This window comes from Numenius arquata, chromosome 3 (genome assembly GCF_964106895.1).
Source record: "Numenius arquata chromosome 3, bNumArq3.hap1.1, whole genome shotgun sequence".
In the NCBI taxonomy this organism is placed as follows: Eukaryota; Metazoa; Chordata; class Aves; order Charadriiformes; family Scolopacidae; genus Numenius; species Numenius arquata.
In genome coordinates, this window is record NC_133578.1 from 30881563 (window position 1) to 30899737 (window position 18175).

The 18175-nt window shown below is 41.9% G+C and overlaps 2 protein-coding genes across 5 annotated transcripts; one reads left to right on the plus strand and one right to left on the minus strand.

Annotated features, from left to right (window-relative positions):
• Positions 1 to 1465: 1465 nt before the first annotated feature.
• NIF3L1 (NGG1 interacting factor 3 like 1) lies at positions 1466 to 7848 on the minus strand. Its single transcript, XM_074145346.1, has 7 exons — positions 7764 to 7848; positions 6979 to 7422; positions 6040 to 6205; positions 5460 to 5586; positions 4954 to 5092; positions 3501 to 3584; positions 1466 to 2588 (listed from the first exon to the last, which is right to left on the minus strand). Exons 2-7 carry the CDS (start codon positions 7412 to 7414, stop codon positions 2404 to 2406), a joined length of 1137 nt encoding a protein of 378 aa, XP_074001447.1. The 5' UTR covers positions 7415 to 7422; positions 7764 to 7848; the 3' UTR covers positions 1466 to 2403.
• Positions 7849 to 7922: 74 nt separating this feature from the next.
• Positions 7923 to 14369, plus strand: PPIL3 (peptidylprolyl isomerase like 3). 4 transcript variants are annotated; one of them, XM_074145304.1, is made up of 8 exons: positions 7923 to 7985; positions 8510 to 8573; positions 8898 to 8944; positions 10119 to 10193; positions 10979 to 11072; positions 11756 to 11823; positions 12281 to 12399; positions 13966 to 14369. In XM_074145304.1, exons 3-8 carry the CDS (start codon positions 8942 to 8944, stop codon positions 14090 to 14092), a joined length of 486 nt encoding a protein of 161 aa, XP_074001405.1. In that variant the 5' UTR covers positions 7923 to 7985; positions 8510 to 8573; positions 8898 to 8941; the 3' UTR covers positions 14093 to 14369. The 4 variants fall into 4 exon arrangements, with proteins under 4 accessions (XP_074001405.1, XP_074001406.1, XP_074001409.1 ...); XM_074145305.1 differs by lacking the exon at positions 8510 to 8573 and having other exon boundaries at positions 7925 to 7985; XM_074145308.1 differs by lacking the exon at positions 10119 to 10193 and having other exon boundaries at positions 7929 to 7985.
• Positions 14370 to 18175: the final 3806 nt, after the last annotated feature.

An 18175-nucleotide genomic window follows, 5' to 3' on the forward strand; every position in this document is an offset into this window, starting at 1 on the left:
GAAGCTGGACTCTTTTCAGTGGTTTCCAGCGATAGGACGAGGGGCAATGGGCACAAGCTGGAACATAGGAAGTTCCATTTAAATATGAGGATAAACTTCTTTACGGTGAGGGTGACAGAGCACTGGAACAGGCTGCCCAGGGAGGTCGTGGAGTCCCCTTCTCTGGAGATTTTCAAGACCCACCTGGATGCAGTCCTGAGTAATGTGCTCTAGGCAATCCTGCTTCAGCAGGGAAGTTGGACTAGATGATCTCTAGAGGTCCCTTCCAACTCTGAGAATTCCATGATTCCATGAATAATGGCAGGACCAGAGGAAATGGTCTGAAGTTGTGGCAGGGGAGGTTTAGATTAGATATTAGGAAGAATTACTTTACTGAGAGTGGTCAGGCACTAGAACAGCCTGCCCAGGGAGGTGGTGGAGTCGCCTGGAGGTATTTAAGAAACGTGTAGACATGGCACTTCAGGGCATGCTCTAGTGCCTGAGATTGTTGGTTTGTGTCTGTTTGTGGGTGGGTGTGGTGTGTAGTTGTGGCTGTTTTGTGTGGGGGTTTTTTTGATGTGGTGTTTGCTTTTTTTTTTTTTTTGGTGATTGGACTCGATGATCTCAAAGGTCCCTTCCAACCAAAAAGATTCTGTGATTCTGTACTCTGCAGCTTCCTCTCCCACAACATTTTCCAACTAACATTCTCTTTTGGCGGCACTTGCATCTGCGTTTTGCAGGCTGAAATTCCAAAACTGCAAAATGCATCAGATCCTGCCTGTCACTACTTAAGCTACCGTCAGAACCACTAAAACTAGGCTGAAGGCACAGTGTCTTATATTCTGAGTACATATGGAAGATAGCATCTAATGTGTTTACAGCTGGTGATACCATGGTGTTTTCAGTGCAATTATATCTAGTTTTCTAGATGTGAAATTTACTTTAGCGAAGTGCTATAATCATCCTGAGTTTAGAGTTATCCGCTAACAGTTTTGATAGACTACCAGATGTCTGTACAGGCCAAGAGGAGGGCTGCAGGAGATACACACATCCGCTACAAGAAGGTTAAGCTTGAATCAGTTCTTGGCTGCTGCTGATTCTGTGATGCAAGCTAAGGAAAAATCGCTGTGAATGAATTCCTGTGGGTTTTGTGTTAAAGGTATTTTATCCTGATTTCATGTTGTTTCTGGACAACTACCCCATCTGCGCATTAATTTTCTGTCTCAAATTCTGTGTACGTGCGAAGGTAGTAGCATTTTAATGTCTTCTGTAGCAATATAGAACTGTTGGCTTTGGAGGGATCACTTCTACAGTCCTTTCCTTTACCTGGGAAAGAAGAAATTTCTCCCCGCTTCTCAGCTCACTGAGAGGTCTTCATATATATGTTTTTGTATAGCCTCAGTAGCAGATAATACTGAAGTCGTCTCCTTCCACTTACATTTAAGTGGAACAAGAGATATTCAATTACGCGGTGGAGACATTGCTTGATGAGACAGTTTTATTAACTTAAAAGGATGGTGCTCAGATCTTTACAGATTTGCAATGGAAATATTTTTGTTTAATTATTTTTCTGGTGTGCACACAATCCAGAGATGGTAAGGTATGCAACTGGGAGATTTTTTTTTTCTTAAAAAAAACCAAACACACAACGAAAAGGCTAACTTAAAAAATAAAAACCAAGCATTGCCAGTGGTGAAAATGCTACTTGTTCAGTTTTAGTAATCCTGTCGTTAAGACCCACAGTTATAGAAACTGTTTTTAAAAGAAAATAACAAAGGCACATTAAATTCATTTACAGATTTGTTAAGGAATTGAGTTGTAACCATCTAAAGCTTTTTTACTTGAGAGTCCCTCTCCTAAAAAGCCTTAAAGCTGCATTAATGTTAGGTTGTGCAATTGGCTACTAGTACCAAATACTTGAATTGTGTTCTCTATTTGCATATGAGTGGTGTCTTAATAAAACTGTTAATGCAAATGGGTGATCCACACCGTTTCATTAACTACTATCAGGAGATTTATTAGCTAAAATATCAGTGACTTGTACTGACATGATTTGCCGTAACTGCAGTAGGATAGAACTGCTATATGAGCTTAAAACTGGAGATAAGTCAGGTTTTTATATTTTACCCAAACCAATCCTTGAGTATCGTCATTATCAAATATATCTAATAAGAGCATGCAGTAACAGTAATTCAAGTGCAGCCCAGTAATTGAGTAAATCAGTCTTTTATAGCCCAAAACAAGCATTTATTTATCTGACAGATGACAAAATACATCCCAATCTTTGAGGGAATATATAATACAATCATTATGTACTGAACCAATTCAGAGCATCTCCACTGAGCTTGCAGTTGGATAGGTCTGTGCAAGATACGATGAAACCCTTGACTGAATTCTCTCACTCCTATTTTTTTTTTTTTTCCCCTATGCAACCTGGAGGGGATCTCTATCTTTCTCAGACACAATTATATTGATTTTGTTAAGTAGGTGGCTAGCTAGCATGTCACGCAGCTCTGACAAGAAGCCTCGCTCGGTGTTACTGTGCTCACACAGAATAACACTTATCCCGTTGGCAACTGCATCCAGAACGTCGTGGTGGGACATCTCTCCTGCCATTTTGAGAAAGAAATGGCATGTAGATCACTAACGGTACAGTTTAGGTAACCAGTTCTTTGCAGTGTGTGCAGAGTCTTAGCTAGAAGCTGGGAAGTCTGTAATGGGGAGTGCAACACCACCTGCACTGTATAAGAACATGGCACACTCCAGCTCTAGTGTCCCTTGAAGGACTTTCATCTGATATGCCCCATATACAACTGAGACAAGACCACAGAAATTCCTTGCCCACTTTGAACAGTGGTAGATTTGGGCAGAGTGGTTTGGAAGTGGACTTGTCTGGATGTCACCTGGGTTGCTGCGATGGACGACAGCAGTTGGAAAGCCTTGAGAAGAAGCTGTCTGAGGGCCAGCTCTGCAGGGCTGTATGTAAGGGGGAGGTGGGACATGCCTTGCCAAAGAACTTAATTTGAGCAAGTACTACAGAATGCAAGGCAGCCTTCATGTTGAGTAGCTGCCCCACTGTCAGAAAAGAAGATAATGGAGTAAGTGTCCCTTTGGTCAGATACACCTTTGGAAGATTCTGTAGATTACATTATATCCCATTTTCAGTTAGGGAATTCTGTAGGGAGCTGAGGAAATACCTTATATCTTGCCAAAGGAGAAACACACTAAAGGTTGCAATAGACTGCTATCAACACTGATTCTGTGTTGAAATAATGCATGAATAGCAATGTTTTAATTCAAATAACCTTAACTGTGCCACACAGCCATCTGATCCACATTATCTCTACTTTAATGTTAGTCTTCTATCATTCCAATAACTAACTGATCATTTCTCAATTATAACAGGCAAATCTTGTTGGCCAAATCTTTCAACAGTCAGTCAACTCTTTTTCTTTTTTCCATTTTTTTTCCTCCAGTGAGTATTTTTATAAAGATAAGGAAACAGCAACATAATCTTTTACCTGTGAGATAGAGGTCAGCTTCTATTCCCTTCAGGATGCTGCTCCCGGAACCAGCACACAGAGCAGCTTTCTTCACTGGCGATTCTGCAGGATACGAGGTGCCACAGTTAAGCTCCTTTCCCTCTGTCCAGCCCTCATGTCAGTATTGCTATTAATTGTTTCACAGTAACTACTACTTTGATTTTAGGGTCAATGGAAATTTGTTGGAGGAAGAGACACATTTGCCAGTTTGAGAGAGTCATGGACCCATAACATCTCCGATAATACAGCAAAATCCTGTGTATCAAACAGATGTGTAGATTATTTTTTTCCCAAAGGACTAGGAAAGTTGCAGAAACCACAGCACAGAGACTGGCTACTGGCTAGTTCTCTCCTAGTGAGGTGTTATTTAGTGAGGTTTCTGAACCTTTTAATAGACTGCTACTCTTTCCATGACTCTAATGTTCCACCATCATTAGTTTTCCAACTAATGATACCACTGCGGCAGCATTTTGCCTCCGAGATATACAGTCTCCTAACTTTTAGCTCTCAGAAGGCCAATCTCAATGCAAGCTGAGAGCTGCTCCATGCCATTAAAAATCTGTCTGTTTGCTGTGATTGCTGATTCCAAGCTATTACATGTGTGACAGCGATAGGAAATTTAATTCTCCCTATCTGTTACATTCACTAGGGAGAAGAGACACATGACAGAGCTTCCAAATTCTATTGAGGTTTTACAGTATGTTGCAATGTAGTTACTGTTGATTTAAGTGAAGTCACACCATTACAATCCTACACCATAATGAGGGGCTTCAAAATAGTTTGGGCTTTTTATGGTGCAACTGATAGTACAAGAGGCTTCTAATATGACTTCTGTCTCATAAGTTACAAAGAATTCTCAACAAATTTGCTCTCACAAATTCCAGTAACTGTGCTTCTTGGAGGTTAGGGTAGGTAAATGGGATAAGACGATGCTTGCTCCACATTTTACTAGTGACCCACTGTTTGAGCTAGGATAGTTCACCTTTGCCACTATTCCTCTTTCATCAAAACACAGATGGTTACATGTTCGTAAGGATACCATAAATCATCTTACTATTTTAAGGTGCATTGAAATTTAACATTTAGTCACAAAAGGGAGTGTACAATAAAATGGTACATATTTGTGTTGGATACCCTGTGGGCTGAAAAATCTTAGTCATTATACCAATTATGAAAAAGAATGTCTCATATTCAACTTGTACTGTCCCCTCTTCACAGTGGCAACCAGCATAATACAGAATTTCCAATTAAAAATCCAGATGACATTCTTTCTGCATGATTGTTCACGTAAATTCTAAAATGCTGTTTCTTAACAGTGCTTCATTCTATTTGGAAGTAAACCTATTCAAGGCAGCAGTATTTCACACACTCACGCTCCTTCTCTTCCTGGAATACTAGTTCTAATGACAGTCTTACTCGCAGGCCTGTTTACCTAGTGTCTTGCCCATTCCCATGGCTAAGCGGATGTGGGGCAACTTTAGGTGGCTTTTGATACGTGCAATTATGTCTGACAAGGAGACTGGCTCACTCAGCGTGCACAGGCGTCCCATTCCGGTATGGGGAAGAAGAGGCTGAAAAGAAATTAAAATTAGTGTGAGAAAGCTGACTCCAGAAGTTCACGTTGCCTTCCATACTGTACAACGATGAGTACATTGGGCATTCAGAAGGAATGACTCTGAACTTTACTAAAAAAAAATGTATGCTATGTTCTTGTATGTAACATACTAACTACACTAGCTATTGGAACTTATTTATGAATAGAACAGGCCACACAGCTATTTTCATTGTTTTGGAAAACGTGTGTGGCTTCAAATCCCCACAGGCTGTTACTTCAGAGCACTGATGGGGTAGCATAGGAAACCTGTGATGCTTCAGTGTTTATGGCACTCAGCTCACACAAGTAATACATTCACTGGAAGTAATACATGATTTTGTTACCTTTTGTAATAAAAGAATCTCGGTCTTGTGATAAAGAAGGCTGTTCTGGGACAATAGTGCCACCACCTCCAACAGTGCTTTCTGAGAGCAGTTCAAACTGACTCGTATTTGCTCCTCACCTTCAACCCTGAAGAAAGATATGCTTGGTGCTTGCTAAGAAACTAAATAAAATTTCAGCATCATATTAATATAAAACAAAGCTATTCTGTCCCAGTAGCTATTCTACCACAGAGAAAGGAGAAAAAGAAGGCATTGTAATAGCCTAGCCTAGTCTTGTCGACTCTCTTGGAAGAAACAGATATGGGAATTTAACTCAACTGTCCTCATCAAATTTCCCGTTAATACTCTTCTTTACCACCTCTAATCTATGTGATGCTGCACTGAGTTGCTGTTACCACACAGTGTAACATAGATTGATCAGAAAGGGATGACTATTCCTATTAAGTTTCTAGATCTTTTGCTGAAAAAAATGGCAGCAATGCATAGAGGAATGAAGTGATTACAACAGTAGAATACAATTCCAGCAACTTATTGTTTCAAACAACAGAAAGAGCACAACATTAGAGGATGAAGCAGATACCTGGCAGGGAGAGTAGTGAGACAGGAGATCTCTTGGATGTCTTTGATTTTGGACAGCACTGTGTCCAGGTGCTCAGTGTTGTCTGCGCAGAATTCTACACGGTGAGTGCCCTCAGCTGGATAGCTTGGCGCAGTTGATGGACGCAATGGGACGGAAGCACAGGCACCTGAGACAACAGTACAAGACTGCTGTTTTGTAAAGCTGGGTAAGTATCCTAATACTGATTTAGCACGTATACTAAAGAGATTCAACAAAGATGCCAATTTTGCACTTGAATCCATCTTCCCTCACCAGAACTGAGGACTTCTTGCCCTGTTGTCTCTACTAGGCACAATCTGTTTTAAGTGCAAAGTTGTTGATGGATGTATATTATTTGTCATTCTTAATGCCATCCGTTTTATCCTAAGAATAGAATTGTACAAAACCAAAATATAGTTTCTATTTTGTAACAGAATGGTTTGTAAGAACCATAAATAAAATAATGGTTTGTAAACCAGGCTGGAAAAGACATAGCCATTTCTATTTATGAGGCGCAATACACGACAAAAATTTAGAATAATTTCAGGTATCTTAAGTCCTTTGCAAACAATGAGATCTTGCACTTTATAAATTAAAGGTGGTGATTAAAAGTCAGCTGTCTAAACTTTGCAACCAAAACGGACAATTAATATGCTGCACTAGTTCCGACTACATCCAATAGTACAGTCATGCATCTGAAAACGTCCTCTAGTGTTTGTATCTGGTATTTCTCACCACAATAAATTCCCTAAAATATGTTTAGGGTACTTAGAAGTACTAGAAGAATACTGGGGGAGGGGAAGTCCTCAAATCATATCTGTAAAAGCTGGAAGAAAGGAAAATGAGGGAAGGTCCCCACATAAAATGGCATACACTGATGAATAATTTTAACCTTTTCATTTGTTTTTAACAGAATCTCACCGAGTCCCTTTGTTAGCCAGTTATTGACTCCATGAGGTATGGCATCGTATGCTGTATGCGGAGAGTAAACCCCGATTCTGTGCTCCAGGGCTCGCACCACCAGCCGTTCCTTCCAGGTCTTCCACGTTACTCGCTTGAGCGGTGTGAATATAGGAGGGTGATAAGAAAGAATAAGGTCTGCTGCCTTCTGCACCGCCTCTTCCATCACCTCCTCAGTGAGATCGTTAGTGAGGAAAAGGGTGTTCACAGTGTGGGGAGGACTCGGTTCCACCAGCAACCCCACATTGTCCCAGCTTTCGGCCAGAGAGAGGGATGCAAAGTCATTCAGGGCAGAAACGAGCTCCCTGAGATCCATGAGGGAGCGTGAGTGCAGGCGGCCCCAAGCACGGACGCAGCGTAGAGGCCGGCGAAGCCGCTGGGTGCCAGAGAGCAGCATGCACCTACCTGCAGAGAGGGTAAAAGACAGGCAGGAATAAGCCTGGGGAACTCACTGGCTGAAACAGCAGGGTTAAGAGCGTTCCGCCGCCCCGCTGGGAGAGGGGAGCGCGGCCCGCACCCCCGGCCTCCGCGGCGGGCAGACCCTCCCTGCCCCCGGAGCGAAACACCACAAACGACCCCGTAGAGTCGTGCAAGAAGCGCACGGAACTTTAGCCTCCTCCATCTTCACACGTTAAAACCGACCCTCAGAATCCAACCGGAGAAGCGTCCGCCTCTCGGAGGGGGAGCAAGCGGGACCGGGACGGGCAGCCTTGGGGCACCGCCATCGGTCACCGAAGAGAACTCACCGCCGCAACAGGACCCCGCACTCGCCTCACGCCTCAGCAGGAACAGGGCCAAGGCTGCGGGGCGGAGCCTGCGCCCGACCCCGCCGCTTCCGCCGCGCTAGCGGGGCTGGGGGCGGCCTCTCCGGGGGTGAGCTGCGGCGGGAGCGGCCCCGCCCCTTCCTGCCCGCCGGAGGGGAGACGCATCGCGGTGGTGCGTGCTGGGTTTGGCTCCAGCCCCGGCAGGTTTGTGTGAGGCCTCTGTGTGGCCGGGGGAGGGTGGAGGTGCCGGGGCGGTGCGGGAAGGCCGAGCTGGTGGCCGCGGTGCGGCGGGGACGGCGGGAGCCCCAGGCGGAGCCGCTCGCCGGTGGAGGGGCCGGACAGCCCCCCGCAGCCGTGGGGAGCGGTGGGGTCCGCGCGTCCTGTGCGTGGGGTTTCGGTGGAAGTACCTCAGGTCGGCCGAAAAGGAGCGGTGGCTCCACGCCGTCGTGGGTCACATAGGAGCCGAGGGCGGCCCTTGGGGTGCTGAACCGGGGCCGGTTGCCCCGCCGGCCATGGCAGGCTGCAGCCCGGGGTGAGGGGGGCCGGGCCCGGCTGCGGGCGGGTTCCCCGGCTGGGGTGAGAGGCCTGGGCACGCCTGGGGGCTGAGCGGGGAGAGCGGTATACGGAGAAGAAATTAGCGTGTTGATTTCCACATAGCTGCCGTTTTATTATCGTTATTCCACATGCTTTATTTGAATATATTGCTAAGATCCTGCGTTTGGTTGCAGGTACCCGTCTGCTACAGGCACTGACGGCTGCCAGGGGGTGGCTCCAAATCACACTTCTATTTAGGTACTGGCATGTGGTTTTTATCTCTTAATTTCTGTCGTTTATAAACCCATAATCTTTGGAAAAGCTATGATTGCTTAGCATAAAATCTCATCTTAGGAAAGGGTGGGTTTTTTTCCTCACCTTCTATTTTGTTCTAGTCGTTTCTAGTTCTTTATATGCTGTGTAGTTGCATAATGCAAGTAAAACATTTATCCACAGGGTCCCTTGAATGGCGCTGTAAAACTGTGTGATGCAAAAGCTTATAACCGCACAAATATGTTATAATCAAAAAGAATTGGGGATTGATGGAAAAAACCCAACAAATTTCATATGTTTTCTTTGCAGGAAATTGCTGTATGCAAATCTACCTCAGTTTTTGATAAGCAGACATGGTGAGAACAATAGCACTTTTTATACATTTTCATTGGTTTTGAAACGGTCATCTCTTGGAAAGGGAATAGCTGTGCTGCCTCTCAAAGGATTACACATTTTATTCTGATGCTGTGAAGAATTTGTAATGAGAAGTTTAGGTTTTCATTTCAGACTTCTAACAAGGTATTGTCAATCAATTTACATCAGTCTAAAATATAATTGCACTTTCGCTGCTAAGATCCTAAATTTTAATCCTACTTTGGCTAATATTTGGTAATCTAGTTTGATTTCTTTTACCACAGAAGCATTATTCAAATTGCAAGCACATAGCCCTGCTTGAGGGTATGTAACCTTCTATACTTGCAGGCTTTTAAAAGTTTAGTAAATCAGGAAATTAAGATATACTGTGTGTCTTAAACTGTACATACACCTTTTATAGCTTCTTCATGGACGTTGCAGGCAACTATCGTCTCTTCTTTACTTGTATGCTTCTGGAACAGTATGCCAGTATCAACATGATTCTGATTATTATTAGTTTTCCTATACACTTGTCCCCACTGTAGCCCCACAGTAATTGTTTTTGCATAGTTCAGAACTTTCCGTGGGAGCGCTGTGATACATTTGGCCTGTAGAGATATATTTGCTTAGGTGGCTGGGTAACTGCCATTTTAAATTTTATGAAGGTTATTTATATATTCTTAAGAAAAGTGTGCAATTTTGTGGATTTGCTTGTTTGTGAAGGCAGATTACGTACAGTGCCATTCAAAATTAGCCTTAGAAGGCTGCAGGCAAGTAGCACACATCAGTTGCTCCTCTGGTTGTAAAGCAGTGAGGTATGTGCACCACGCTATCTTCTGAAATAGGTATAACCTTGATTCTTCAACTTTGCAATTAGGTGAGTGAGTAGGTCCAGTTTGAAAATGAATAATGTAACTCTGGAGTGTAGCAGCATGAAACAGAGCTTCTGCATTACCATGGCAAACTTGATTTGTCCTGAAACTAAATGAAACCAAGTACTTTCTGATTTCACTGGAAATGTGGAAGGTTTGTGACGGCAGCCTTGCCTATGGCCAAATACTGAAACAATGGTGATATGCAGTGGGAACTCGCTTATGTTCTTGGTGGAACTGGGAAATAAAACTGAGTCTGCTAGTATTTCATTGCTGATTTAATTATTATTTGCCTCTTGCTCAGGCTGTCACACTGCATACTGATGTGGGAGATATTAAAATTGAACTATTCTGTGAGCGTACGCCAAAGACTTCTGAAGTAAGTCAAGTAACAGAAGCAGGATTGCCTGGTGTTGAAACAAAGCAATAGAAATAGTGAAGACTGTAGAGGAGGTGAAGCGGCTTCTGCAATTCATCTTTTCACATAATGGAAATTTTACGCTGGTACAGTGCCTATTTTGCTCATGGAACTTGTGCACTGTGTCATGCTGCCTAGAGCTTTGCTACCTTTTTCTTATCAGATAAGGTTTAGCTAAGGGCTACTTCTCTTCAAGTTCCAGCATCTACTAAAGTGCCCTTTATCCTTAATGGGAAATATGGCACATGGCCTGGGATTCCCAAATTTCCCTGGCTTTGCTCACACTCGCACAGATTTGATTTTAATTTAAGAGCGTGAGAATCACTCCTAGTTTGTCAGAAGCCTCAGGTTTTCCTTTCTGCAATAAACTTAAGCATGAATTGAAATAATTTACTTTGTAACTAACAGAGCTGAGGAATGAAGTTACTGATTGCAATATTACATTTACAAAATAAAAATGTTGAATGGAAGTGACACTTCTAAGCTCATCTCAGGCTTCTTGTTTGTTTGGCAAGTCAGACAACCTTGTGCTGTAAGCTTTATTTAAAATCTTTTGTATCTGTGACAGTGCCAAAGGAGCATATTAACTATAATTTACTTACGATTATTCTGTGGCAATACTCTCTGGAATTCACATGGTCATAATGCAAAGCAGAGGCAAGAGAGTTAGTCTTTTTAGTGCTGTTATTTTAGTAAGAGGATGCTATTTCTGAATTGCCTGTTAATGTTTTTTTTCATTTCCTTAGAATTTCCTGGCTCTTTGTGCTAGTAACTACTACAATGGATGCATATTTCACCGGAACATAAAGGGCTTCATGGTTCAGACGGGGGATCCATTAGGTAAGTTCTTTTGTCTTGGTCTCTCTATAGACAAATGTACATAAAAATAAAATATAAAGAAAATATAAAGAAATAAAAGGAAATTATAAATATGAAGATTAAAACAAAATGTAAATAAAGTAAAATAAAACATAAGGATTATTATATTGTTGATAGAGGTTTTTATGATGAGATTAGTTTTCTGTGGTGAATTTACAGAAAAGCAGCTGTTACCCTAATTCTAAATAATCATACAGTGGTAAAGCATTCTACAAACTAGGTTTTTTCCAGACATTTCCACTATATATGATGGTTCTGCTGACTTACTAGCTCTTGAACAGGTGGCAGTTGCTACTGTGGTTCTCTGGTTTCTGCCTGAAAGGCTAAACTGCCTCTAAAGCATTTGGGGAAAATGTCTCAGACAGTGTTAACTGTTTGGGAGAAAATCTGATCCAGCTGTGTGTCTGTCTGTACTCATACTGAATTTAATTTGAGGGTATGTCAGTATTTTGTTTTGCAACTTAGTGGGTGTTCCTCATATAGAGTTACGTCTCTGCTCAGTATCAAGACATGAGAGCCCGGCCCCTGCCTCAAACGAATTACAGGCTATCTAGGGTCTTTGTTGTATAATGTTATAACAGCACATCATTTCTGGATTTTTCAGTCCGAAGAACCACAATAGATTACTGTTTTTTCTTTGTCAGGCACTGGGAAAGGAGGTAACAGCATCTGGGGCAAGAAGTTTGAAGATGAATTCAGTGAATACCTGAAGGTATTTCTGTGCTCTCAATATGCAGTTATGTTTTCATATGAATTCACTTTACAGGTTGGAGAACAATCAGCATTGTGTTGTACTGTATTAAATACCTCTTTTTTGTAATTGTGAAGCAAAGTATAATCCCACAATAAAGGGATACAAACCTCATTAAAATAGAAACAGGCGTGTCTGTACTTGGCGAGTTAGGTTTGAGGGTTTTCATCACTGGGAACAGAAGTAGAAGGAATTTGTAACAAAGTATTCTTTATGCACTGAAGGCAAAGAAGTAATTGTTCGTTGTAAGAGTAATTTTGAGGAGCCAATTATGAACTATGATGGGATATATTAGCAACCAAGTGTTATTCTTAATAATGCTATTGAGGCAGAATACCAAGTCGCAGAACACTTTGTACAGGTTAGAGTCCTGCTTTCACTGATGTGTATTCGTGTTGAGGTTTTTCCCCTCTTTCAGCATAGTGTCCGTGGGGTAGTTTCAATGGCAAACAATGGTCCAAATACCAATGGATCGCAGTTCTTCATCACTTATGGCAAGCAACCGCACCTAGACATGAAGTACACCGTGTTTGGAAAGTAAGTGATCCAACTGCCTGCCTCCTTATCATAGCGTGTGAGGGATCTGAGTATTTCAGGGCACATGCAATGCAAATCTTGAATCTAGGTTCTAAAACTCTTTAAAATATTGGATGTGTATAATGTAAATGTATGCTTCTGCAATTTCACCAGAATCAGTTGCTCCAAAATGCTGCTCCCTTTTTCTTAGTAGTAGGGGATTCAGTGGAAATAGGCATCTTAAAAATTACCTTAAGAATGGAACTTTTTTTTGTCCTTTCTTTTTTTTTTCTTTTCTTTTCCTTCCCCCTCCCCTAGTTGTTCCAGCTTGCCTTTTCATCCATGCCCAAACAGATGCAGCCTGGTTTTAAGCAAGCTCCATAACAACTGGATACACAGTTGTAGGGTTTACTGGAAGGCAAGAATCTGATTTGGGGCTGGATCTGGGGATGGGTGTGGTACTGACGTGGTCAAGTACATCATCCTTAAACCAAATGTTTAATTTTTGAGTCTTTCAGATACTGCTTTTTGTTATCTCAAAATCATGGTAATGCCTTTTCTTTTGCTTGTTGTTACAAAGTCTCTAGTGTACAAGTGAATCTGCAGAGAAAAAGTTGTCTTTATTAAATGGAGTTAAATATTCAAAGGAAACTATTGAAATGTTAAAATACTATTTTCTGCAGCTTGTATTGTTTATAGGCATCTAAGTATAGGTGTTCCTTTCATTTCCGAGTTTGTTAGAAGTGTGATTGGATGTCATTTTTTTAGACATCTTTCTTAGAAAAGAGTAGAGGCTCTGAACAGATGAACCGTGCCAGCTTTTCTGTGGCAGTTTAAGATACTCCTGCCCTAGTTGCAGAATGAGCAGAACATCATATGCAATCCCTGTTGGCCCACAATCCAGGATCCTAGATTCAAGGAGCTGATGAATGTGACTGAACTGTGAAGAGCACAACATGTTTTTTGCCGAGTCCATTACAGGGGAATAAACTGTCAAGATTTACCAGAGCTAGTTATTTAAACAAAAAAAAGTAAGAGGTTTATTAGAACAATCTCTCTTGCCACTTCTGCAGCCTGAATAGGAAATCTGAACGCCTAAACATATTTGTGTCATTAGATTTACACAGTTAGTAGGGATTCTGCCCAATCTTGTCTTTGAGCCAGAGGTTAGAAATTATAATCTCACATTGGGAAATAGATTTTCCAGCCATAGGATTTCAGTAATTCACAGGGAAGTTTGGTGTGGCCAGTATCTTGCTGCTACTTAAACTTGTACTGATTGGTCAGTCCTGTCTGCCAGGAAGCGCAGCCAGGGTCTTTATACAGCTATGGTTGGTATAAAATATGACACTGTCAGGTCAGTGCAAATTATTTGTAATTTTTGTCAGAGTCTGTCATGGATGCTTAGTATTTCCTTTGAAAACATGTTATATGCCATATATAATGTTTTGGCTGTCTCATTTGTATCATTTGCTTGCAAAGTCCTTGTCCTGTGTCACTTAACTGTAAAGTGCTTTGAGATATCTCAGTTGTGAAATTTAAATTGTTATTAGAAGGATATTCCTAGCACTTCTGCTTTTCTTCCAGAGTTATTGATGGCTTGGAGACCCTGGATGAGCTGGAGAAGTTGCCTGTGAATGAGAAAACCTACCGACCTCTTAATGACGTTCGCATTAAAGATATTACAATTCATGCCAACCCTTTTGCTCTGTAGCCACAGAGCACCTCGACACATTCTTGAGAGACTGGTCAGATCGACTGCTGGATGATGGGGTTTAAAGTGTCATTAAAAAGGATCATTTGAGCTGGATCATACCTTTGCTCATTGAATGCAGGATTTTCAGGAGTTGTGACATTGAGAGCTGTCACAGTGGAGTCTTAAGCTTTAGAAGCCAGCTTTTCCCAAGCATCTTCCAGGATTTTGATTTTTAAACATTGCTTTTTATACTTGTATAATAAGAAAATACTTTTAAAAATATATATTTTTTTGCAAATCTTTGTTTTCTGACTTATTTTTCTTAGTGATACTATCTTGAAACAATGTCCTTTGCTACAGTTTCATACTGCCAGTTTTCTGAAACTTTCTCATGTAAATTCTAACCTTCCTTACTTCACTGGTTTTTAGAAAACTGAGTAGGATATGCAGTTTTTTTCCCCTAGGTGAGAGCAGTGTCATAGATAGGTGAAACCTTTCTCTCCTGGAGGATTGAAGACTGTGTTTAGAAGAGTGCTTGCTCTTGTACTGCTGTGTTGGAATGGTAACCTCTTCAGCCTCCCCAAAAGGTAGATTGGAAACAATCACTTCTGCCTCTGGAACAATGCTTTTGGTATGAAAGAGTAAATATTTGTGTCTTTACATAGCTGTTGATTGAAATTAGGTAACCATGGATTTACTGTAACTTATTTTTCATCACTTTATTGCACAAACAATAAGGGGTGAGCACAATGAAGAGTAGTCATAAAAACACTGTGGTCAGACTTCTAAACAAGAATATCCTAATACACCCAAAATAATAAAAGATACAGTGGCCAAAATGATGTTGAACAAATAAGAGAGAGTTGTTGTTTGGTCTTATTTGAGACCAAACGTTATTGGACTTTAATTAGAAAGTCTGCAAGAAGGTACAGAGATAACTGAATAGTCAAGAGGAAAAATAAAATATGCATACATATGCATGTGTATATGTATGTATATATATATTGCTGATCCTATCCTCAAGTCACTTAGTATCGTAAGCATAAAATAAACTGACTTAAGCAGGGAAAAGAGAGTGATTTTTACACATCAAAAAAAGCAGTTCTCCACATTGGACATACTGGGAAAAGTAGAATGTTCTACTCTTCCTTGTGGTAGATTTAAAAAATGCTTTTTGGCATCAGTTTGTTTTCATAAAGCAGGAAAAAATCAACTCATTTCCACATAAGTTGTTCACTTTCTCAGTAATATGTGGAGGTGAGAGGATATATTTCTAGTTCCAACTGTACATGAGAGACCTGGACAGGAGAGAGTACCCACAGTTCCTGCACCCAACTCCTACCATTCTGGACTTCTTCCCCAAATACTCTTTGGACTCGCTCAACATCACTTAGTGAACTCCATTCTCATATATATGCTCTTAACCCTTGAGAGATCCAGGTCCAGCTGACTTGCAGTGTGCTTCATACCAGTATTTCCCATTTTGAGACTTTGCCTCTTAAAAGAAAGAGGAAAACTTATTTGCAAGAGAAAGGCAAAGATATGCCAGGTACAGATTACTGAGGTGTTAACGAGCAAAGTTAATCAGTACCCTCTCTCTGGGACAAAGTTTCTATATTCTGTATGAAGTGTTGCTTAAAGCTCCTAGCCCTTGCGTCTGACTTAATACATTTTACCATAATACCTCAATCAGTCAAGTAAAGGATTTAATTATTTTAGCTCTACACTCTTTCTCTCTCTTCCCTCTAACCAGTGGTAATAGCAGGTAGGCAGAAGCACGCAGCTGCATGTTTGACTGCTGCACTGACACTACTGCCATGCAGAAGGACGGACCTACTGGAAACTTTCCTACGCTGCCAAGGAACCAATTAATTTAAAATGCTGACATCTAGCACTGAACTGGAAACAAGTCCAGGTCTATGGGTTTTTTCCTCCACAAAAAGGAAGCTGTTATATAGAATGTGTGAAGTATAGGGACCCAAGCAATTTGCTCTCTGGAGGGTACATTAAATTTAGATTTTTATTTTTTTTTTAATCTAAAGCTGTGTATTGGAAGGAGAGTGATCTTATTGGACAGGATTACTTCCTAACTTTTTAAAATTGTATTTTGTCTGTTTTCCTGTTTGTGGCTCTGAATGTCTCCCAGGTTCTCCCTGAGAACCTGGAATACAACAGGAAAAATAATGGTGGGGTTGGTCCCATCCACTTGTTGAAGAGAAAGCAAGACGGAGAGTAGGAAGCAGGGCAGCTGTGGAAGTGTGTGATTTTGAGGGCTGTTGCTGGGTACAGCGTACGTGTAATTTAGTTCTTGCAGACAGTCAGCTGTTGTGTCACCAGCTGTTTGGACTTTTGTGACATATATAATCCTTCAAATAGCAAAAATGTTGCAGACAGTACTGTTCTTATTGTTGTCAACTTGTGCTTGACGAACTCCCGTGTTTGCTTCCATCACTCTGGTCCTTTATGACAAACCCTACAGCTCCAAGGTGAGTTCTGTCGAAATGCATCTACCCATGCAAAGAAAAATGTCTACGTTAACACAACAATCTTGACGTTATGATGACTGTGATGGAGGTTCTCATCACGTATATTCTAGATTCTCTGACCTTTGCTGGCGTTAGAAAAACAATAGGTAAAGTTGGTGTTAGAAGTATGTCAAGCTGGAGAGCAATGGACAGAAAGAAAATAATGGTGCATTACCTATGGACAGTGACAAATTTGCACGTGTAATGTAGATGTATGTTGGTCACAGGGTCAGTTGGGGAAATAAATTAAAAAAAATACAGAGTGAGGAGGCTTATTTATCAGGGGTGGAATTGTTTTAGAAGGTTTAGTCCTTCCTGGAATAAAAAAAACCCCTATTGTTTTTTAGGGAAGTGATGCGTTTAGGCTGTTGGAGTGTTTCAGGACTGTTTTATCCTCAGATGCTCTTTTTTTCCACATAAATTAGATTGCATATGAGATGTTTGACTGTTGCTGATGGCTTTTGGAGAACCAGATTTCAGGCGTAATGCCTGGTCAGCTCTGCTGAGGTGCCGACCGATGGATGGCTGACGGGCTGGAAGGCTCCTTCTGAGAGAGGTGGTGGCCGAAGGGCTGCAGCAAGGTACGGGGCAGGGAGAGGGGTGGCCGTGACTTGGACTGCCATGTGTGCCATAGCAGTGAGCAGCAGAGGAAAAGAAGGTTAGTTTTGTGGGTGGGTTTTGGTTTGGATTTTTTGGGGGGTTTGTGGTTTGTTTTGTTTTTTTTTTTTTCCATTCTGTGGGTATAGAAGAGTGATCTCTACACTTACTTGAAGAGTTGCGTTTAATTTGTTTGGTTTATGGTGGGTATTCATGTTCTCTCCAGACTTGAAAACATGACTGTAAGCTAGTAAAAGATACCAGGAGACATCCAAAAAAAAAAAAAAAAAAAAAAAGGTGTTCAACTACTTGGAAATGTTTTTAATGCCAATGATTGTTACAAAGATATTTTTGTCAGTCATACGTGGTTCTTTAAACCTCTGTTGATTTAAAGCTGACTGGGTCTATGTGCTTTGAGAGCCTCTAAAGCTTTGTCTAGGGAAGAGATGGAGAGAAGTAACAGGCTTTATCACCGAGGGTGAAAAATTATGATTTAGCAATTAAGAATTTCACGGGGGGGGGAAGAAAAGCAGTCATTCTTAAATGAGCGAGAGAATTTACTTATTTATTTATTCATTTACTGCGTCGCTGGTTTCCCTACATAAAACTACTTTAACTGAATCACCGGATGAGGCATCCGGGGTTGCCCTAAAATGTCGTGACCGGGTGAAATGCACCTGTATCGGTCCGACCGGCAGGACGTGGGGACAGTCAGGGGTTTTCTCACCGAGGGGACGGGACGGCACCGCTCCGGGCGCTGCGGGATGGCGCTGCCCGCCCGGCCCCGCCGAGGGGGCGGCGGTGCCCGGGGTGGCCGGCATACTTACGCGCTCCCGGTGGACCGGACCACCTCGGGGCTGTCCGCGCCGCCGGTCGCGCTGCCCTCCCGGCGCGGCTCCGCACCGCGGGCGGCGGAGCGGGCTGTCGCGAGGCGGCCCCGCCCGCTTCGTGACGCCGCGGGGGTGGGCCCTTCTGACGT

Excerpts from the sequence above, each read along its gene's own strand:
- NIF3L1 (XM_074145346.1), bottom strand. The coding sequence starts at position 7,414 with ATGCTGCTCTCTGGCACCCAGCGGCTTCGCCGGCCTCTACGCTGCGTC. Across the intron at positions 5,587-6,039 it reads CTCACTACTCTCCCTGCCAG|GGTTGAAGGTGAGGAGCAAA; the intron begins GTATCTGCTTCA and ends ATCTTTCTTCAG. Across the intron at positions 2,589-3,500 it reads AGCTGACCTCTATCTCACAG|GAGAGATGTCCCACCACGAC; the intron begins GTAAAAGATTAT and ends TCAAAATGGCAG.
- PPIL3 (XM_074145304.1), top strand. Across the intron at positions 10,194-10,978 it reads GTACGCCAAAGACTTCTGAA|AATTTCCTGGCTCTTTGTGC; the intron begins GTAAGTCAAGTA and ends TCATTTCCTTAG. Across the intron at positions 11,073-11,755 it reads TCAGACGGGGGATCCATTAG|GCACTGGGAAAGGAGGTAAC; the intron begins GTAAGTTCTTTT and ends TTTCTTTGTCAG.